At 43.5% G+C, this 23187-nt stretch overlaps 1 protein-coding gene across 1 annotated transcript; it reads right to left on the minus strand.

The window, feature by feature from the left end:
• Window positions 1-11792: 11792 nt before the first annotated feature.
• On the minus strand, window positions 11793-12737 carry LOC101529340 (putative vomeronasal receptor-like protein 4). Its single transcript, XM_004599594.2, has one exon. It carries the CDS (start codon window positions 12725-12727, stop codon window positions 11816-11818), a length of 912 nt encoding a protein of 303 aa, XP_004599651.2. The 5' UTR covers window positions 12728-12737; the 3' UTR covers window positions 11793-11815.
• Between the last annotated feature and the right edge of the window lie 10450 nt (window positions 12738-23187).

Genomic DNA, 23187 nt, shown 5'->3' on the forward strand with positions numbered 1-23187 from the left:
TAGGTGAGACTGAGCTAATTGCAGTGCCCAGGTGTGTGCACGAGAGGTGGATTGGATGCAGAATGGTGTGGACTAGGTTGCAATGCATGTTGACACTTGCAAAAATGGGCTGACTTTAAGCCTGGTGGGGGTTATTGTGGGTCACTCTGACTAGGCCACAGCACCCATAGGTTCATGTGAGAAATGGAGTTGGGGGAGGAACTGACTAGGCAACTACATTCACTGGTATATGTGTTGGCTAGTGCAGGTGATGGACCAAGCTTGACCCTTCACTGGGGCACACAAGAATCAAGTCTGGGGTCACCTCAGATTAGGTTTCTTTGGGGACCTCCTATCTAGGTTACTGGACTCAAACGCTGACCACAGGAAAAAATCACGAATGTGGTTTTACATTTGAGTGTATGTATCAGGACTGGATCTCACTTGATGCTCATACAGTGGAGTGCATACACCTATACACATAGAAGACAAGGCAGCCAGCTCGTGTAGGTCAGCAGAGGACACTGAGTGCCATGTCGGAGGATGGAAAGCAGAACAGATCTGAGCACTCTCCTGGCCAACCGTTGCAGCAAGTGTCTGTCCATGGATGCAATGAAGTGGACTTGGTCAGCCAACAGACCCTGGAAATATTTTTTCAACACTGCAATTATCTGACAATGTATCAGAACTATTAAAATCATGCAAGTAACACCCTTGGAACACTCTTCCTCAAATCCAGGTTCCTAAGGAATCATCAAAGGACCATCCCAAATTCCTGGGTGCTGATACAGCACGGAGGGGCCCTGACTGCTTCCCCTTCAGTAGACACCGGAGGGAAATAACAAAAAAAGAATTGAAATATTTGTCCCACCCACTTTCCTTCATCCCTCTATCTTTCCCATCCTAATTATAGTCCCACTGCCTCCCTCTCAATAAAATGAAATAAAAAGCAAAAAACAAACCAAAAAACCACATGGTTTAAGAATGCACATCTCGGGCTTGGCGGCGTGGCCTAGCGGCTGAAGTCCTCACCTTGAACGCGCTGGGATCCCATATGGGCGCCAGTTCTAATCCCGGCTGTTCCGCTTCCCATCCAGCTCCCTGCTTGTGGCCTGGGAAACAGTCGAGGATGGCCCAATGCTTTGGGACCCTGCAGCCGCGTGGGAGACCCGGCTTCGGATCGGCGCGCACCGGCTGTTGTGGCTCACTTGGGGAGTGGATCATCGGACGGAAGATATTCCTCTCTGTTTCTCCTCTCTGTATATCTGACTTTGCAATAAAATCTTAAAAAAAAAAAAAAAAGAATGCACATCTCTACAAATAACATAATGTTTCTATACTTTAAGCAGCCCAATGTCCAAAAAGAAGAAAATGGATAATTATTTTGTAATATATACATGTAAGATAAAATTATTCTGTCATAAAACAGGAAACTACTTGCTTTATTCACATGAATATAAATTGGATCTCAAAAAATTGTTTCAAGATTTAAAAAAAGTGGAAATAAAACAGGGCACCTTGTGATTTGTTTAGTTTTTATGAAGTTCAAGAGCCAGTGGATCTGACACATACTAACAAATGAAAATAGACTTGATGGGAATGTCAGTTGGCTTGTGTTTTCTGAAAAGTTACAAGCTGGTTAATTTTAGTGTTAAGAAAGAATGTGTCAGTTGGTATGTGCTTTGGACACATTAGGATAGTTTTAGGTTTTAAGATTTCTCAAATTGTATGCTTAATATTATGATTAAATACCTTTGGTTTCTATATTGAATATATCAGCTACAAAAGAAGGAAAATTGCCTAATAATGGAGACAAGCATATTTTATTTACAAAAATCCCTTCTCAGTACCTTCATGTGATCAATTCAGGCTACTCTTGTAGGACAGAAAGAGAGCTGGAGGAACCACAATTCCAGACCCCAGGACATACTACAGGGCTGTGGCCATCAAAATAGTTTGGTATTGGTACAGAAAAGAAGTTAGTGGAACAGAATAGAAACTGGAGAAGGGAACCCACACACATACATCTTCAACAAGAGAACTGAAAATAATCCAGGGAAGATTGGTCTCTTGGTCCCGGCGCAATAGTATAGCAATTAAAGTTCTTGCCTTGAATGCACTGGGATACTATATGGTCACCAGTTCTAATCCCACGGCCTTGCTTCTCATCCAGCTCCCGGCTTGTGACCTGGGAAGGCAGTTGAGGATTGCTCAAAGCCTTGGGTTCCTGTGCCCGTGTGGGAGACCCAGAAGTTCCTGGCTCCTGGCTTCCGATCGGCTCAGCTCCAGCTAATGCTTGGACGAAAGATTTTCCTCTCTGTCTCTCCTCCTCTCTGTATATCTGCCTTTCCAATAAAAATAAATGTTTAACAAAAAAAAAAAAAAAGGAAGATTGGTCTCTTCAACAAATGCTGTTGGACAGTTGGACAGTTGGACAGCAGCCTGCAGAAGAAAGAAGCAAGACCCCACACCTTTCACTTTGTAAACAAATCAGCTGTAAATGGATCAAGGGCCTAATAAATATGCACCCAGAAACCATCAACCTATTAGAGGAAAACATAGGAAGCACTCTCCAAGATACAGGACACACACACACACACACACACACACACACGCAAGAAGATGCCTTTCTTTAGCTGCGATTTTTATAATCTTCCTTTTTTTAAAAAAAAAAAAGATTTACTTATTTTTATTGGAAAGTCAGATATACAGAGAGGAGGAGAGACAAAGAGGAAGATCTTCTGTTCATTTGTTCACTCCCCAAGTGACCGCAATGGCCAGAGCTGAGTCCTCAACTGCTTTCCCATGCCATAAGCAGGGAGCTGGACACGAACCAGTGCCCATATGGGATCCCAGCACGTGCAAGGCAAGGACTTTAGCCACTAGGCTATGAACCAGGGCTTCTTCCCACTTTTTATTTTCCTAATTGTGCCTTGCCTCCCTTTCTAGCCCTGTTCACGCTGTGTGGGCTACAACCCGGAGGACATAATTTTCAGTGAAATAAGTCAGGAAGAGATATACAAATGCTACATGTTCTTCCTTGTATTTTAATAAAGAAGCTTCAAGCCTGGTGAGGTGGTCTAGCGGCTGAAGTCCTTGCCTTGAACGTGCCAGGATCCCATATGGGTGCTGGTCCTAATCCCGGCAGCTCCACTTCCCATCCAGCTCCCTGCCTGTGGCCTGGGAAAGCAGTTGAGGACTGGCTTTTGTGGCCGTTTGGGGAGTGAAACATGGGCTGGAAGATCTTCCTCTCCATCCCTCCTCCTCTCTCTATATCTAACTTTGCAATAAAAATAAACCTTGAAAAAAACTTATGTAGTTGAAATAGCTTATATTTTTATTGGATTATAGTTTATAGGGAAGGCTCCGCTTTGGCCTGAGCAACATGTCCAGGGTTGGCGCTGGATAGCACCAGGCAAGACAAAGACTATGGAAGCAGTTCATGACCTGTTCAATCCGCAGAAAAAAATGAGTTTGGTTTCACTGTTTACAGAGGGACACATACAGTCCCCACAGCCCCCAGTTTCCTCATCCCCAAGATTTCTACTTCTCTATTAAAGTTCAGAGCTGGCCCACGGCTCTGGTATTAGATGCTGCAATGGCCAGATCTCCAACAGTGCCTTAAGCCAGAGATTATCATGGTCAACTCAGCAAGCAGGGGGGCTGGTGTCCATGAGAGGGGGCTGGACTGGTCCTTGACAGGTTGTTAACTCTTACTAGCATGTTCCTTGGTCTTACAGTCCCCAGCTGTCTGTGTTCAATGTAAAACTCGATCAAGTTTGTGCAAGCTGTTTTCTTCTCGCAGCAGCTCCTGCTGCTCCCCCTGGACTATGATCTTTTGGTTGGTTGAATTCTTTATTTAGTATTATTAACTTTGACAATAATGTAGATGAAAAAATTTTATATAAAAAGATACTAAATTTAAAAATTTAAATAAAAAACCAACCTAGGAACACACGCATACACAAATATTAAAAAAATTTACCTGCAAAAATACCCACTATATTTTAGAATTAGCATTTTTATTTCTCATTTAAGTTTATATTTGGTTTTATTTTTTCCATTAGGTTATGAGTAGAATAACGGTATCTTAAAAATAGAATGTTTGCCTTACAAACTCTTCTAGGAAATTATCTGCTTTTAAAAATTATACATATATGCACACATATATGGTAAACAAATCTCATGTATATCACAGTACAGATTTAGCAGCGATACATCTCTTCCTGCCCTCCCTCCCAACCCATGTTCCCACTCTCCTTCCTGTTTTCTTTTTCCCCGTTTTTAACAATTTTCTTATTCTTGAAAGGCAGATTTACAGAGAGAAGGGGGAAGGAGAGACCTTCCATCCAGTGATTCATTCCAAGTGGCTGCAATGGCCAGGGTTGAGCCACAGGGTGGCGGGGAACAAAGCACCCAAGCCATCCTCTCTGGGTTTCCCAGGCCAGAAGCAGGGAGCTGGATGGTAAGTGGAACAGCCAGGACATGAGCCAGTGCCCAGATGGCATGCCAGCACTGCATGCAGAGGTTTAGCCTGAGATACCACCATCCCACATCTTTGCATTTCTTCTTTGTTTGGTTACAAATTTTAAAAATCATTATTTTATGATACAGTTCCATAGGCCTTGAGATTTTCCTTTCCCCCACTCCAAGTCCCCCCCCCCCATTGAGTTCCCCTATATTATTACTATAGAATAATTCTTCATTAAGTCATACCTCCATCATTGCAGGCATAGACAATGACAGAGTCTCCAGCATCCTATTGTCAAAATATAGTTAACAGTTTCACTGGGAGTCCATCTTTGATCTTGAAGGAGAGATACATGCTGCCTCGTATCCTCACATCTGGATACAGTTCATCACCCAAATTAGCCTATGCACACTGGTAGTCGCAATTGTTGGGTCAGTTCTGTCTCCAGCCCTGTGTTTTACGCAAACCAATGGGTGTTGGAATTCAGCCTAGTTCTGCCCACGACATACTCAGCCTTCGCATAAACAGGTGTGTGCTGAAGCCTAGTTTGAGTGATCTGCATTCACCCCCACCAGGCCTGCCCCCTGCCCTGGTTCCTGTGCTTGCTAGTATTTTTAGGAGACTGGTCCTGTTTGTCCCACATCCCATTCGGCTCTCGTGCATGTCAATGGCCACTGAAGCCCAGTTCATCCCAACCAGCCCCACTATCTAGTCCACACTGGTGCCAGCGAGTGCCACCATCTGTAATGCCATGTCTGTGCCTGACAGAATTTGACCCCCATGCCAGCATCTGCCAGCTGATGCTGTGGCAAAGCCCAACCCATCCACACCCACTTTGGCTTATGCATGTACCATAAGGTACAGTCAGCCCAGCCTGGCTTTTCCCTGATCCAGCTCAAATATAGGCAATCAGATGTTGTAGCCTTTCCTGGCCCAGTCTACTCCCCCATTCCAGCTCTCATGCTCACCAGTGAGAGTAGTGGCCCAGTAGGGTGGCCCACAGCCACCCCATTGGGTCCATTCCTTCCCTCTTCACCCCCGGGTTTCACATGTGCTGGTTGGGTGCTGCAGCCCAGTCTGGCACAGCCTGTCCCACTTCAGCATTTGCCATTGGGTGCTGCATCCTGGCCTGGCCCAGCCCACCCCCAATTCCAGCAGTGCTGGGCTGTAACCTAGCCCAGCCCTGCCAGCCCCCAGTCCCAGGCCTAATGTTGACTTGCTGGTATTGAGTCCCAACCCAACCTGGCCTCACACGCCATTCTGGCACTCGGATTTACCAGTGGGTGAAATGAATTGACCAAGGCTGGCCTGCCCCTGACCTGTGTCACATATGTATCTGTGGGTACCATATTTTGGCTTGGTCTGGGCTGCTCCGCATCTTGGTTCTTGCACTAACCCGCAGGGATTATGTCTCGACAGAGGAGTTCTCCAAGCTCCTCCATCAGAACCTCTCCCAAGGGGGCCCGGCAGCGTGGCATAGCGGCTAAAGTCCTCGCCTTGAACGCGCCGGGATCCCATATGGGCGCAGGTTCTAATCCCAGCAGCTCCACTTCCCATCCAGCTCCCTGCTTGTGGCCTGGGAAAGCAGTCGAGGACGGCCCAAAGCTTTGGGACCCTGCACCCGCGTGGGAGGCCCAGAAGAGGTTCCTGGTTCCCAGCTTCGGATTGGCGCAGCACTGGCCGTTGTGGCTCACTTGGGGAGTGAACCATCAGACGGAAGATCTTTCTCTCTGTCTCTCCTCCTCTCTGTATATCTGACTTTGTAATAAAAATAAATAAATCTTTAAAAAAAAGAACCTCTCCCAATGCCAGATTTTGTGCACACCAGTGGCTATCCCTACATAGTCCACCCCCTGTCCCACAGGACAAATGGCTTTTCCTGACTGGCCATCACTCATTCTGGTTCTTATTGTTGGGTGCTACAGCTCAGCCAAGCCTGGTCCATACCCAGACACAGCTCATGCATGGCTCAGCAGGGGCAGATACCTAGCCTAGCCTAGCCCATTCTGTTTTGGTAAATTTCCAGGAGTGGGACAGTGGATTGTATGGTAGATCTAGTTTTAGATCTCTAAGAAACCTCCATCCTTTTTCACATAATGTTTGTACTACGTTATATTCTCACCAACAGTGTTTTAGGATAACTCTTTTTCCCCCATTTGAATTTCATCCCTTGAAAAATGCCTGTTCAAGTTCTTTGCCCATTTCTTACTTGGATTGTTTATTTTGTTGTTGTTGTTTCCTGGAGCTCTTTATAGATTCTAGATATTAGCCTTTTATTTGTTGGGTAATTTGCCAATATTTTTTCTCATTTTGTCAGTTGTCTCTTCATTTTTCTTTTTCAAGTTTCCTTTGCAATGTATAAGCTTCTTAGTTTTCTATTTTTACTTTAATTGCCTAAGCTTCTGGGGTCATTTTGAAGAAGTCCCTGATTATGCCATGTCTTGTAAAATGTTTCTGATGTTTTCCTCTTGTAATTTGATGGTGTTAGGTTATAGATTTAGATCTTTGATCTATTGTGTGTTGAATTTTGGATGAGGTATAATGTAGGAATCTTGTTTCAGCACCTGGAAGTCTGCTATTCCTAGCACAAAGTTTTGAAGAGACTATCCTCTTTCCAGAGATGATTTTGGCTCATTCATCAACAATTATTTTATTTTACGTGTATGGATTGACTTTTGGGGCTTCTAGAATGTTCCACTGGTCTACATTTCCATTTTGTGCCAGACTCTTTTGATTGTTGATCTGTAGTATGTTCTGAAATCTGCTTTTGTGATGCCTTCAGCTTTCACAAATGTTTTTAATTAAAATATTTATTTATTAATTATTTTTTATGATTTTTACATAGTTAATTAGGGTGATAAGGGCCAAGGGCCATAGGAAGGTGAGTGAGACCATCATTTCCACATTATCTTTTTTCCCTTCCTATATCTGGGGGAAGAGGGAGATAAGGAGAGGAGCCACACTCAGCCTCCTAAATGCCTCTGCAGCCTGGGATGGTGGACAACCACCTGATACCACCCCAAGGTCCCTGATGTGGGGCATGCTCTGAGTGTCCTGCTCATGAGGTTTTGATATTTCAACAGTTACGAATTACTGCTGATATTGCTACTCCAAGCATGATAAAATCTATCCAGAATTCACTGGTTGATATAGTCCACCTTAGAGTCTCTGTCCAGATTTTCACTGCCAACACATGCCTGGGGTAGTGGATTGATTTGTTCTGTCCTCTGCCATGGTGCCAGATGTCTCCGCAGGTGCCAACGTACTGCCCTATCCTCCGTGTGCACCTGCATATTCTGTCCACTGCTCTGTCTGAGCCACTGAGGCCCAGCTCTGATACGTGCACTCCACAGTCATGGATGGGGTTTTGAGTCCAGCGATTCAGTTGGGGGGATCCCCAAAGAAGCTTTATCTGAGATGTTCCCAGACCTGATTCTTGTGTGTGCCTGCTGTTGCAGGTGCTTGGGGAGTGAATCAATGGATGGAAGATTTTCCTCTCCGTCTCTCCACCTCTCTGTACATCTGACTTTCCAATAAAAATAAATAAATATGTAAGATTCTAAAAATTGATGCATAACACTTAATATTTTTATTATTTTTAGCTAATTTATTTTAATTGGAAGTCAGAGAGACAGATCTTTAAAAAACATTTATTTATGTTTCATTACAAAGGCAGATTTATAGAGAGAAGTAGAAAGAAAGATCTTCCATTTGCTCATTCACTCCTCAAATGTCCTCGACAAGCAGGCTGAGCTGATCTGAAGTCAGGTGGCGGGAGCTGCTTCTGGATTTCACGCATGTGCAGGGTTCCAAGGCTTTGGGCCGCCTTTCTCTTCTTTTCCCAGGGAATAGCAGGATGCTAATACACATTATTTTCAAAAGCTGGACAAGGGTATTTAAAGTGATCTAATAATAGCATTGTGTTCATGATAGCAGAAATCCAGCAACACCGGTGTTATCAAATAATAACAGGAACTATCAAAGTGTGATGGAGTTCAGAGTACTTATCAACGTGCTAAACAGCTTTTACAACTAATAGTTTGAGTCAAGTTACACAATACATACAAAAATCGGTTCCATACATTAACAATGTCAGAAAAAAGTAAGAAAAATAATTCTGTTTACCATATCATCAAAAGAATGGAATACTTGGGAATATTTAACATAGAGAGCAAAAAAAAAAAAAAATCCATGCACTGAGTTACACTGAGGGAATAAGTTCCTCATATCACACAGCATAGTGATGTCTGTAATTCACAATGGCCTGGGGTATGTTGGGTGAACAAAAGTTTCAGGCCTAAAACTATAAGGACATTTATGTATGTTACCTATAAATTGTGTACGTCTAACATTATGAAAAATTTAAACTAGCAAGTACTTGAGGCTGAGAATGTTTGAAAGGAGGGGGGATGCTGGATAAAGGATGCTGAAAGACAGTAGGGTGAATGCAACAGATTTTAGTGTTTTCCGTATAGGAAATGCTTTGGTCGATTAGTTTTGATCACTAGGCATCGCATACATGAATCGAAATATATGTAGCTCAATTAGTGTGTATGACTATTACTAAAAATTTTTAAAAATTAGCAAAATAAATTGAAAAAGTCATAAATAAATGTCATTGCATTTCATGCCTGTGAGTTCAATGAATTGTTTTTGAACATCCATCTTGTGATTTAATTTAAAGATCTAATGCAGTCTTAAAAACTCAAATGGAAGTTTTGATGAAAATAAAAAGCCAAGGGTCTGGTGCAGTAGCCTAGCAGCTAAAGTCCTCACCTTGCACACACTGGGCGCTGGTTCTAATTCCACCAGCCCCGCTTCCCATCCAGCTCCCTGCTCGTGGCCTGGGAGAGCAGTTGAGGATGGCCCAATGCTTTGGGACTCTGCGTCTATGTGGGAGACCTGGAAGAAACTCTCGGCTCCTGGTTGGGGAGTGAATCAGCAGACCAAAGATCTTCCTCTCTGCATCTTCTTCTCTTTGTATATCTGACTTTCCAGAAAGAACAAATAAATCTTTAAAAAAAGGACACCATAAATAAACCTTGTATAAACCAGTAGATTAATTTTAATGAAGTCACAAGAATACACAATGGAGAAAGAATAGACTTATCAGGAAAGGTAATGGAAAAACCAAAAATGCATATTCAAAACATGTGAAAACCTACATTAAAAATGTAAATTTAGAATGAGTTAAAGTCTAAACCAAAAGGCATGAAACCATACATGTTTTCTTTTTTTTTTTCCCAGCTGCCACAGAGGAGGCATTAAACTTAAATTTTATTTTGTAGAATAGAGATATAATATACAATTCTTACATTTCTAAATGCTGCTTGCTAAAGAATTCAATGTGATATTGGCAAGGCCCAAGATGGGGACGTGTAACTTACCAGAGACAGAAATATCCATTAGGCTTTGTGGTTGGGCATGCTTCTCAGTGCTGGGTATGGCACATGATTGATGCCTGCTGAACCCCAGAGTCTGAAGCCACCTGGCACTGATGCCTGCGCCAGGGCTATGTCCTGCAGGGTGGAGCTTCCCAGGGGAAATCTCTAAGGGACCGATGCTCTACTGTCTCCTCCTGCCTTCCCCCACCCGGACTTCCTTCCATGATCTGAATCTACATGTATTCATTTTATAATGACTACAATGAAACATCTAAGAAACATTACTCAGAGAGGAAGCAGGCTTGGTTTGGTTATGGTTGTGAGGGTGCACAGTGCCTCGTGGTTCCACGGGTTGGGCATTGCTGCTGATGGTTTAGGCGGCAGAGCCTGAACAGGCACGTTTTCTTAAAACAATCAAAGGGGCGCTTGGCGCAGTAGTATAATGGTTAAGGTCCTCGCCTTGAACATGCCGGGATCCCATATGGACGCCGGTTCTAATCCCGGCAGCTCCACTTCCCATCCAGCTCCCTGCTTGTGGCCTGGGAAAGCAGTCGAGGACGGCCCAAAGCTTTGGGACCCTGCACCCGCGTGGGAGGCCCAGAAGAGGTTCCTGGCTCCTGGCTTTGGATCAGCGCAGCACTCAGCCATTGTGGCTGCTTGGGGAGTGAATCATCGGACAGAAGATCTTCCTCTCTGTCTCTCCTCCTCTCTGTACATCTGCCTTTCCAATAAAATAAATAAATCTTAAAAAAAAACAACCAAAGGGGGACATTTTTGAGCCAGTGTCAGCATTTCGTAACATAAACAAAATAAAGATGTATGATTACATCAAAGCAAAATATTTTTGCACAAAAGGAAAGTTAGCAAAATGAGAAATAGCCAAGAAATATTTATAAACCACATATACCATAAAGGGTTGATATGCAAAATGTATCAAAAATCATACTATTAAATATAGAAAAGCAACAACAAATAACACATTTCTTCACTTTAATTATTTGAAAAGAAACATTTTCTCAAATGCACTGAAATGGATGGTAGACATGTAAAGATATTCAATAGCTCTATTAAGAAAATGAAAATCAAAACCAGAGTTGATGTAGCTTCACACTTTCGGAAGCAGCTGTTATCAGAGTCAGATGCTAACGAGTGTTAGTAAGGAGTCGGAGAGAAGCAGCCCGCTGTTCCCTGGTGGGGGATGGAAACTGCTGCAGCCAAATGCAACAGGGATGGGAGTTCCTGAAAAAGTGAGACTACGACTACCACACGATCTATCAATCCCAACTCTGAGACATCCCAGAATCCCACAGTAATACAACCAGCATCCTGAAGACAAAGCTGTAGTATCTTTGATTATACAGTGGATTAAAATTATGTTTTTTCAAAAATGAAAAAAATGCAGGCCCGGTGTGGTAGCCTAGCTTTGCATGCATCAGGATCCCATATGGGTGCTGGTTCTAATCCCAGCAGCTCCACTTCTCATCCAGCTCCCTGCTTGCGGCCTGGGAAAGCAGTCGAGGACGGCCCAAAGCCTTGGGATCCTGCACCCGCATGATGCAGGAAGAGGCTCTTGGTTCCTGGCTTCGGATCGGTGCAGCTCCAGCAATTGCAGCCACTTGGGGAGTGAATCAATGGATGGAAGATCTCCTCCTCTCTTTAAATATGACTTTCCAATAAAAATAGAATAAATCTTTAAAAAAAAGAAAGGAAGGAAGGAAGGAGTCAGATCTGAGGGAGGAGCGAGTGAAGGGAAAGGGGAGATACTATTTTCTTAGACTATTAAATACATGAAATATATTCCCTTTCTATTAATAAAGTTATTTTCAAAAAGAAATACATTACATAGCCTTTGGTACCATCAAATTAAAAGTTATTTATACATACTGATAGTATAAAGCTATACTTTTAATCAGATAGCCAATTCTACATTTCTTGAATCATTTAACTGATGACATGAACTTGTTAAAAATCGGCGGCACTTTCATATTATATTTTGTAGAATATTTATTATTCTTTTATCAGAATTTATTAGTACAAAAGGGCTGAATGTGGCATAGACGTTAACCACGAGTCTGTTGAAACTCAGAACAACGGGGTCACTTGCCCACAACATGGTTAAGAAAGAAGAGATGAGAAGGTCCACCCAGTACATGACTACGAAGAAACTCACCAGCAGCAGGATGCTGTGTGTGGCCCTTTTCACTGGGGAAATTCTTGGGCTGACACTGGCTCTGCGCAGGTTCTGAGACGTCCTCTGGTGCCTGCACAGTAGACTAACCATGTACGCACTGAAGATCAGCATGAGGCCTACAAAAAAGACATCTCTGGCAAATGTCAGAGTGAGAAGCAGCGCCCTGACGGTGGTGTTCATGTGCAAAAGTGAGCAATATTTACTCAACTTCAGTATATCTGTCTGGGTCACGTTGGTGTAAGTTACAGCATAGATGATCATTTTACCACTGGAAGTCAGATTAAGGGACCAGAAAAAGAAGAAGGCGTGTACAAGGTGACTTGTGAACTTTTGCTTGTACTTGGCCAACCAGGAGCTGCTGGGGCTGATGGTGGTGGCCTGGAGGACGCTCAGGAGACAGGTGGTACAGATGGAGAGACCCCTCATGACCCTGTGGACGTAAAACAAAGCCTTGCACTTGAAGTCATTCTCAACACTCAGTGATTCAAACATGGCTGGGGAATAAAAGTCCACGGAGATGAGCAGCATCACTGTGTGGACAAAGGCCAGGTGACAGGTGGCCAGGTCAGTGGCCTTGCGCCTTTGGTCTTGAAAAAATGTGCAAATGTAGAAGAACAGGAGACAGCTGTTGCCTGAGACGCCAACACCCGTTTGGAAATAAAGGCATTTCTTGATGATAACAAATGTGGAAGGTGTGCTCATCGTAATGTTATATGAGGAGTATATTTTGTCTGAAAAAAGAACCAAGAGACCGCAAAACATCAGTGTTTGTTCTTTAGTGATCCAAATCATTGCCGTTAACACCATTTGCTTTTATAACTTGTTCTTGATTAATTATGAGCAACTGTATTTAAATTATTGACAATACAATCCCTGTGTTTACTAGTATTTGCTACTTAAAATGATTTATATGTATGAAAAAAAATCAACACCTTTCTGATCACGGATGTGTAGGATACACACTGTGGACCCTCTTGTCGCACCACGGGCCCCCTATTTAGAAATAGCTGATCGTTCTGCATTGTTTCTGTTTATATTTACCACTAAGAGAGATCTTAAATAAAATCAATAGTTTCTTACAGTTGAACTGAATAGATGTGATAATCTGTAAAGAATAAAACACAAAGCATCAAGAATATTCATCTGAGTATTTCTTGCAATCACTCTGATACATTGTAGTCTTCAATGTTCTATGAATCTGGACCTTTGGGATCATGTACAGGAGCCTCCCTGTTTGTAATAAGCAGTGCAGTGACCTCAACCCCATCTGTAACCTTATGGTTCCTTTTTCCATGAAATCCAATGTATTGGGGAATCAGAGTAGACATATTTGAAAGGGCAGCATGGTCTTAAAAAAGCTATGATCTTGGGCCCAGCGCAGTAGCCCAGCAGCTAATGTCCTCACCTTGCACGCACTGGAATACCATATGGGTGCTGGTTTGTGTCCCTGCTGCTCTATTTCCCATTTGGCTCCCTGCTTGTGGCCCGGGAAAGCAGGAGAGGACGGCCCAAAAGCCTTGGGACCCTGCACCCGTTGGGAGACCCAGGAGAGGCTCCTGGTTTAGGATTAGCCCAGCTCTGGTCATTGTGGCCACTCAGGGAAGATCTTCCTCTCTGTCTCTCCTCCTCTCTGTATATCTGACTTGGCAGTAAAAATAAATAATAATCTAAAACTATTATTATAAAATAAATAATAATTTATTTTTACTGCCAAGTCAGATATACAGAGAGGAGGAGAGACAGAGAGGAAGATCTTCCCGATGATTCACTCCCCAAGCGAGCGCAATGACCGGTGCTGAGCTGATCCAAAGCCAGGAGCCAGGAACTCTTCTGGGTTTCCCACACACGTGCAGGGTCCCAAAGCTTTGGGCCGTCCTCGACTGCTTTCCCAGGCCACAAGCAGGGAGCTGGATGGGAAGTGGGGCTGTGGGATTAGAACTGGCACCCATATGGGATCCCGGCGCGTTCAAGGAGAGGACCTTAGCCACTAGGCCACCGTGCTAGGTCCAAAATAAATAAATCTTAAAAAAAATATAATCTCCAATTGGTCCTGGCTTTTTCAGTTTAGTTTTTTCCCTAGATACCTCATCTGTGAACTTTCTTGATCTCAGCACAAGATTTCTAATGTCCAACTTTCAGTTATTAAGAAAGAATTACTTTTTCTGTTCATGTTTACAACCATAAGGTTAAATCGGGACAATGGCATGTTAAATATTTCAGTCTCCAATAATAAAGCTAATTTCTTTAATGTTTTCTCAGTATATATCTAATAGCATAATATCTTGTAAAAATTCAGAGAACAATCTTGCAATTATTGTTTCATGGTACTTAATTGGACCCAGGTGTGGTTAGTTTTCAAAATCTAATTTACTCCAGGCCCTAGACTACGTCATGTCACATACACACACACACACACACACACACACACACACACACACCATGAACCACATTCATTCATAGTACTACTGATTACACATTAAAGATCATGTATTACTGTTCTTCTATCTCAGTAGGGCAATGTGAGTTGAGGATGAGTATTCCTGACTTACAGAAATTGATGCTTGAGGGAGAAAAGTGCTAGTAAGTCATCTGCTGTGTGATTTTATAAAGCATATATTCATGTGGTGGACATATAGGTTGCTATGCCTATTCCCAAAACATAATATGGCAAAAAAAAGATTGCATGGATCTCAGCGTCTAGAACCAAGCAATGCAGAACTCTTTCCACACACACGTGCGTCTCCAGAGCAGCCGTTATTGCCGTCACCAGGAACAGTACAAAATCATCGAATTAAAGACTAACATATTGAGACCACATGCTAAGAGTAGGAAATGGGTATTTTTGGGTGAATTAATGATAGAAGTATATACAAAGCAATTGACTTGTTATATATCTATACGACTTTATTAGTATACTCCATATGTCAAAAATAGACCGTAAGTAGCAAATGTGTGGAAGAATTGGAAAGGTCAGATCGCAAATGCTGTGCCCTGAGTTTCAGAGGACCCTGCAAATGCTAGCGTGTGATTTCTGGCTTTTTGTTTATTTTCCAGTCATCTGAACCAAGAAGACATCACTTAAGCGTAGCCTGTTTAGGGCCCGGCGGCGTGGCCTAGCGGCTAAAGTCCTCGCCTTGAAAGCCCCGGGATCCCATATGGGCGCCGGTTCTAATCCCGGCAGCTCCACTTCCCATCCAGCTCCCTGCTTGTGGCCTGGGAAAGCAGTTGAGGACGGCCCAATGCATTGGGACCCTGCACCCGTGTGGGAGACCCGGAACAGGTTCCTGGTTCCCGGCTTCGGATCGGCGCGTACCGGCCCGTTGCGGCTCACTTGGGGAGTGAAACATCGGATGGAAGATCTTCCTGTCTGTCTCTCCTCCTCTCTGTATATCCGGCTTTCCAATAACAATAAAATCTTAAAAAAAAAAAAAAAAAAAAAAAGCGTAGCCTGTTTAATTTTCTAGAAGTTTCAAGGCCTTAGACTGTTGTATCTGCGAAGCATGTTAAATGACTGATGCTGACCCAGTGTGTTCAGCATTGAGTCTAGAACCTACTGTACACGAACACTGGACTGTAACAGTGCAGGTCCTTCCTCCCCGACACCATCCTTGCACACTGTGATTTAGTAACATTGGGAAACGCTTTAATTCCTTTTTCTGAGATTCAGACTCGGTGTCTGTCGTTAAACTTCTTGAGCTTTGATGCTGCGAGACTTGTGGAGCACTGTCAGGCTCATTTGTTTGCTTTTATAAATGTCTTCCAGTTTCAGCTTGATTTATTTACACCATTCCCCCTCATCGATTTGAAGACAAGGACACTAGGAGATCCCGTCTCTACTGAATTCAGACAACACTGACATATATCTAGCAAATTGTTATCTACTTATCACATGTTAGACCGTTATTTTATTCTTTTCATTGAACATTAGATTTTATGAATTTTCAGCAAACTACCAATATGAAACTTTTAGTGGAAATTTTGTATATAAAATTTAGGAGATTTTTTTTTAATAATAAAGGAATGCTACATTCTTTATATTTTGGAAAGTATTAGTCTCTTATGAAAAATGTTACTCCATTGAATGCAGAGAAGTTAATATAATTTCAGTTTGCTTATAAAGTATGAAATACTGAAATGGAATTTATAGTAAATATTTTAAATCATGATTAATATAATAAGCTCCATTTCTGTAACATAGTAACTAATTATCCAAAAATTGAATATGTGACCAAAGGAATTGTATAAAAATCATAAAAAACATATGCTATATTACTGTAACAAAACAAAACAAATTATCTTTATGAATATATACAAAACACTAATTAAGATGCCACAAAGAAATCTCATGACCTCATTGGTTGTAAACATAAAAAGATATTAAAGGTTAAATTTCCGAAATATTTAAAATTTTGTAGCTATTTCTTTGTTGATTTTTTTTCCCCAGCAGGACTATTATTGATATAGAAAATGCTACTGATTATTGTTGTTGGTTTTGTATCTTGGTAAAATAAAGACATCTGACTACATACTTTTGAATTACATCAGATTTCTCGGTTATATCACATTTTATCGTAGTAAGCTAAACTGAGCAAAATAGTAAGAAATGTGAAATGCAGTTACTGCAAAATTACAAAGCCCATTAAAAACCTATGTCCTCAGAAAATCCACATTTTTTTCTCTGCTTGGAAACATCTCCTGTATTCAGTTACTACTCATTAAAAAAAAAAGATTGAAATGAGAAGTTTAACACTTCATTGAGATGACCTTGCTCTATCCTACCACCCACCTGACACTCGAGCGTTGTTACTGAAATTGAGACAGACACTCGTCCACCTGGGCTTAGACGTTAGTTCACATCTGTGATGTCAGACCCAAGATGCTTTATAAGAAAGCAATGATTTCAGCCTAGCTCCCTCCAGACCCATAATTTTCATGTCACCTCTAGCAGCGGGACAGCTTTGGCTTGGAGACTGTTAGGAAGTAAGCCACTGCAGGAAAATTAAAGCTATTTAACTTCTAGAAAACAAAATAGAAACAGCTGGGTTCCAAACTTTTCCATGTGTGAGCTCTCTCCCAGGGTTGTACTCACATGGTCTCAGCCCTTTCCCATTTTATCACTGAAGGTTCAAGGATCCATGCCTTCTGATGTGTTGCCCAGTGATGGCTAATTTTCAGTACCGTAGTTAGACCGTAAGCACCTTAATGAAAATTAGAAAAATGCCAGCCCCGTTACAACTACCCCAGAAAAATGCTTGGTCCTTCAGAGGACACTGAGTCAGGGCTTCAGACATGGGGACTGAACTCCAGATGGACTTGGCCTTCTGTTTCCTTTCTGCTTCTTCTACTCCTACGGTGTTTGGTTATATACACTTTGCAGTGGGAAGTCCATTCCTTAGCCGAAGTCTTTTTTATTCTGTTGACATTCATGAAATATACCCCTGACATAAGCAAGTCTCACATTAACAAAATCGTAATTATATCTTCACTTTTAAAGTATTTGATGATCAACTAATATCTCATGTTAAAAGCATGAATTTTCCTTCTATAAATCAACTGATCTTATCACAGGGCATCAGGTCACCCAGTATGGGGTAAGCATTATGCCCGTTGTGATGTTCTTTGTTTTAAATTTCAGATTTATTTATGTTTTTATTCTGAAGTCAGATTTTACAGATAAGGGGAGACAAAGATCTTCCATCTGTTGGTTCACTCCCCAAATGGCTGCAGTGACCAGAACTGAGCTTATCCAAAGCCAGGAGCTTGTTCCAGGTCTCCCAGGCAGGTGCAAGGTCCCAAGGCCCCAGGCCATTCTCTACTGCTTTCCTAGGCCGTAAGCAGGAAGCTGGATGGGAAATGGAGCAGCCAGGACATGAACAGGCACCCATATGGGATCCTGGCACTTGGAAGGTGAGGATTTAGCCATTGAGCCATTGCACCAGGCCCATATCTTCTTAAAAAGCATAAGAATGAAGTTGGCATCTTATGATTTGCTTACTTTTTATAGATCATTCCTGTTTTCCTGAGGAATAGTGAACTTTCTACCTCTCATTTGATGAACATTAGGATCAGTTTTTTCATTACACCTATGATTATAAAGGAAATTGAAAGTATGTTATTGCAAACATTAAAGGGGAAAAAAAGAGCAGCAGTAGACATTGAGGGAGGAGAGTGGGAGAGGCAAGTATGGTTAATTTCTTAGAATTGTATCTATAAAATACAGGAGCTCGTTCTCTTTATATTAATAACAAGTTGTTCAAAAAAGAGATCCAACTATGTCTTCTCTTTTTAAGTTAATTTTTTAACTTACATAAGGTGAACAAATTTCATATATTTCATATATATGGATTTCAGGGCGTATGACTCTGCTCCCCCTACATCCCTCCCACCCATTTTCCCACTCTTCATCCTCTTCCTCTCATTTGTTCTTTTTCCCTCTGAAGTTTTACTTTACTGACATATTTTGTTTATTTTCTAATCACAAGCTTAACCCTCCCCTAAACAAAGAATTCAACAAAGAGTAAATAGGAAAACTATTCTTCCTCAAGGCAAAGGCTGTAGACAGCAATCAAATTTCACAACATCAACTTCACTAATATGCATGTGATTTAAAAAAAATGCCATAATTGTGGCAAGCTGGGCTGCCTTTTTTCTTCAGATTTTATTTATTTGTTTTCATTGGAAATGATTTACAGAGATTTACAGAGAGAAGGAGAGACAGGGAGAAAGATCTCCCATCCACTGGTTCACTCCCCAGGTGGCTACAACAGCCGGAGCTGAGGCGATCCAAAGCCAGGAGCTTCCTCCAGGATGCAGGGTCCCAAGACTTTGAGCCCTGCTCTGCTGCTGTCCCAGGCCACAAGCAGGAATCTGGAAGGGAAGTGGAACAGCCGGGATATGAACCAGTGCCCATGTGGGATCCTGGCACATGCAAGGCTAGGACTTCAGCCACTAGGCTACCATGCTGGGCCTATGCATGCAGCTTTTGTGCTTCGTATATTAATGGCCTGGTAGGGGAACTGTGGAAACTCCCCTATGAGGCTGCAGCTCCATGGTTCTTACACATGCCAACAGGTGATGTGGTCGAATCTGGCATAGCTTGACTCCAGTCTCAGCTTTCCCCAACAGGAGCTACCAATTGGCACAGTTCAGCCCACTTCCAGTCCCAGCTCTTGCTGGCAGGTACAGCAGCTTAGCCCAGACTGGCCCACACCTAGCCCCAGGCCTCATGTGAACTGGCCGGTGTTGTGGCCTAACTCACCCTAACCTGCGCTCCGTCCTGACTCTTGTTTGTGCCAGTGGGTGCTGCAGACTGGTCTAGCCTAACCCACTCCCAGCTCTGTTTCTTATGTTCACTCATTGGAATTGAAGCAGGGGAGTGCCCACAGTTCCCTCACCAGATCTGCTCCCAGCCCTGGCTCTTGTGATTGCCAGGGAGTGCTGTGGTCCAGTCTGACATGACTTATACCCAGTCCCAACACCTGCCAGTAGGTGCTGTGGCTTAGCTCAGCTGGTCCACACCCATGTTGGCTCTTGCTTGTGTCAGGAGGTGTGGAAACCTAGCCCAACCCGGCCTGCCCCAGACCCAGTCCAATGCCAGTTAAAGGGTACTGCAGCCCTATTTGGCTCAGCATGCCTCAATTCAAGTTCTCATGCTCATAGGTAGAAGCTTCAGCCTACAGGGTTGTCCCTGAAGTTTCCCTACCAGGCCTATTCCAAGCCTTAGGTCTTATGCATGCAGACAGGTTCTGTGGCCCAGTCTGGCATAACCCACTCCCAGTACCAGGACTTGCCAACAGGTGCTACAGCCTTGCCCAGCCTGGCCTTCTTCCAGAACTGGCCAACCTGTGAACTGCTGAGTGTTGTAACCTAACACAGCCTGGCTTTCACCATGTTCTGACTCTTACACATGCCAGTGGCTGTTGTGGACTGGCCTAGCCTGGCCTGCCACCAGACCCAACCCACACACATGCTAATGGGTGCTGCAGCCCAGCTTGGCCTGGCCTGCTCTGAGTCTCAGTTCTTGTACTCAGTAGCAAGGGCTATGGTCTAGCAGTGAAGTTTCCCAAGTTCCCCTGATACATTACTCCAACCCTATCGTCTCTTGTGTGCCAGCAGGTGTTGTGGCCCAGTCTGACATGGCCTGCCCCCAGCCCTGACACTCATTGGTGAGTACTGAAGGCTAGCCTTACCAACCTGCACCCGTTCCAACTCTCACTGGTAAATGCTGCAGCCTAGCCAGTCTGACCCACTCCTATATCTGGCTCTCTTATGAAGCGGCAGGTGTTACAGTCTAGCCCAACCCATTTTTTTTTTGAATTTTGAAATTTTAATTTTGACAATCTTTACATAGTTGATTAGGGCACAAAGGGTCAAGGGCTACAGAAAAGTAGGTAAGACCATTGTTTTCACATTATTATTATTATTTTCTGTATCCGAGGTAAGGGGAAAGAAAAAGAGAGAAGCCCCACCCAGCCTCCCACCCATCCCAGGACCCTGATGTGGGGCATGCTCTGAGGGTCCTGCTCAAGTGGTTTTGATAGTTCAACAGTTCTGAATTACTGCCAATCTCGCCATTCCAAGCACGATGACATCTCTCCAGAATCTGCTGGCTGACATAGTGTACCCTAGAGTCTCTGCCCAGATTTTCACTGCCAACATGGCTGAGGTAGTTGATTGATTTGTTCTGTCCTCCATCCTCTGTTGTGGTACCAGGTGTCTGCTGTGGGTTCCAATGGACCTCCATATCCTCCGTGTGCACCTGGATATGCTGTCCACTGCTCCGTCTGAGCCTCTGAGAAGGCTCAGCTTTGACACTTGCACTCCATGTTCAGACATGGAACCTGCAATTCTCTCCATGGTTGGGGTTCTGAGATCAGCAGTTCAGTTGGAGGGATCCCCAAAGAAATTTCATCTGAGGTGATCCCAGACCTCACTCTTGTGTGTGCTTGCCAGTATAGGGTGTGGCATGGTCCATAGCCCCAATCAGATTATGCATACGCTGGTGGTTGCAATTGCTGGGTTAGTTCTGTTTCCAGTCCTGTCTTCCATGCGAACAAATGGGGTTGTAGTCCGTCCTAATTCTTCTGCCCAGCACACACTTTAACCCAACCCATTTTGAACCCATTCTGGCTCTCATGAATGCCAGTGGGTGCTGAGGCCTAGCCCAGTCTGACCTAGTCCTAGACCTGGTGCATATGGTGGGTAATGCAACCTAGCCAAGCTTGGTCTACCCTTGGCTCTAGCTTGTGCACTCACTAGTGCTCCTGGATTTGGATCAGCTCAGCTTTAGCTGCTGCGGTCATTTGGGGAGTGAACCAGTAATTGGAAGATCTTTCTCTCAATCTCTTCTTCTCTTTATAAACCTGCCTTTCCAAAAATCATTTAAAAAATCCTTTTATTGTCATAATTTTTAAAAAACTTCTTGATGACCACAATTATTTCATTATCTGAATTCATTTATACGTGATCACCATTCTGAAACTTCCTTTTCTAACCAGTCCTAATGTTTTATATTTTATATTTTATTTAATACCAGTAAGAATTTTTCTTGTTTCTCCATTTTTTTTTTTTTTTTTTTCACATGGAAAGACCCAAAGGTTCTCATTTTGGAAAGAAATTTCCCCCTGGCGGTAGGCAACAGAAGCAGCCAATAGCTTGCAGGCATTCTGGGCTTGGTTAATGCCAAACCATGTTAACTATACCAATAACTCAGCATAGCTGTTTATTCTCTTATTTCCTCCCTCCTTTTTTGCTTCCTTCCTTCTTTCTTTGTTTCTTCCTTCTTTCCCTTTTCGCTCTTCTCTCTTAAGACCAGTGGGAAACTCTGGGCCAGGACATGCCTCTCCAGCCCTGAGGCTGGCTGCAGATTGTCCAGGAAAGGGGATTGGGGATATATTGGACTAAGGCATGTTGGACAGGGAAGGAATGACTTCTGGGGTATTCCGTGGACTGGGCCACTGCACTAAGAGGTAGGCAAGAGCTGAGATGGAGTGGTTTAGAAGGGGAAACCACAGGACATGTCTAGGTCCGGCAGAAGTTTCTACCCAATGTGGAAGACCTAGGTTCAGCTAAACAGCATCACCTGCCCACCTGCTGTGCTTACAACAAAGTGAGAGAACTGGATCTGGGGGCAGACTCTGTAGGGGCATTATGGGCTTGCCTCCGTGGGACTGTGGCATGCCGGAATCCAGCTCCAGCTGAGTTTGGAACTCGAGAAGGGTGCGTGGATGAGGCGTAAAGAGGAAAGAAATGGAGCACTATGGTTTCATGATCATAATGGACAATGCGGGAAAGCTGTCCGCTTTATCTGTACAGAAACAAACTCTGGCTCAGACTTTTTACGTCATGGTCAAGTGGGTGTTTCTAAGGATAATTCTGCCATTTGTTTTACCTAAAAACAACAGAAGCTCCTACTACAGTTCTTGTTCTACAACTCAATCTCAAAGAAGAGGAGAACCTAAAGATCAAGGAAAGAATGAAACCCTAAGTACAGGTCCCTTGATTACCATAAGGTCAATGGGGATAGCCAAGACAGTATGAACAATAAAAGGCCCTTTTACAAGACGTTATTATTGACATTAACCTCCAAGCTCACATTGAGTAAAAAAGCCAACTCCACAGTAGCAAACAATGCCTGAATGGATTAGAATTCTTCCACAGGGTGGTCCAGTGTCCATGTAACGGAAGGTGGGGATCTGCATTCAAGTGGTTGTAGAGATATCTGTGGGCCCTGCCATATAGCGGGAAGTTCCTTGCAGCCCTGCCTGCAATGGAACAATACTCTTCACACCTTTCTGTCCCCCACATCCACTGCAGGACCCCAACAGTGGCACCCTGGGGAGAACTGGGGCAGTGATGGGCCAGGTCAGCCTGGCCCACAGAACTCACCTGACAGAAACCCACTCAACATTCATGGGGCTGGGAGAAGGTCATGTACGCGCAAGTTGCAGCACGCATAGGTGCTTGGAAAGGGTCAAGACTGAGGGCATACCATGGCAAGTAGGGCTGCTGCCCCCACTGGCACATGTGAGATCTTGGACTGGGAGTAGGCCTGGTGAAGGAACTTGGGGAACTCTCCTACTAGGCTGCAGCTCTCAGCATTTTTGTGGGCTGGGTCTGGGGACAGTCTGGGCTGGACCAGGCCTTAGTTCCCACTGGCATGC

Source organism: Ochotona princeps, chromosome 18 (genome assembly GCF_030435755.1).
Source record: "Ochotona princeps isolate mOchPri1 chromosome 18, mOchPri1.hap1, whole genome shotgun sequence".
Taxonomy (NCBI): Eukaryota; Metazoa; Chordata; class Mammalia; order Lagomorpha; family Ochotonidae; genus Ochotona; species Ochotona princeps.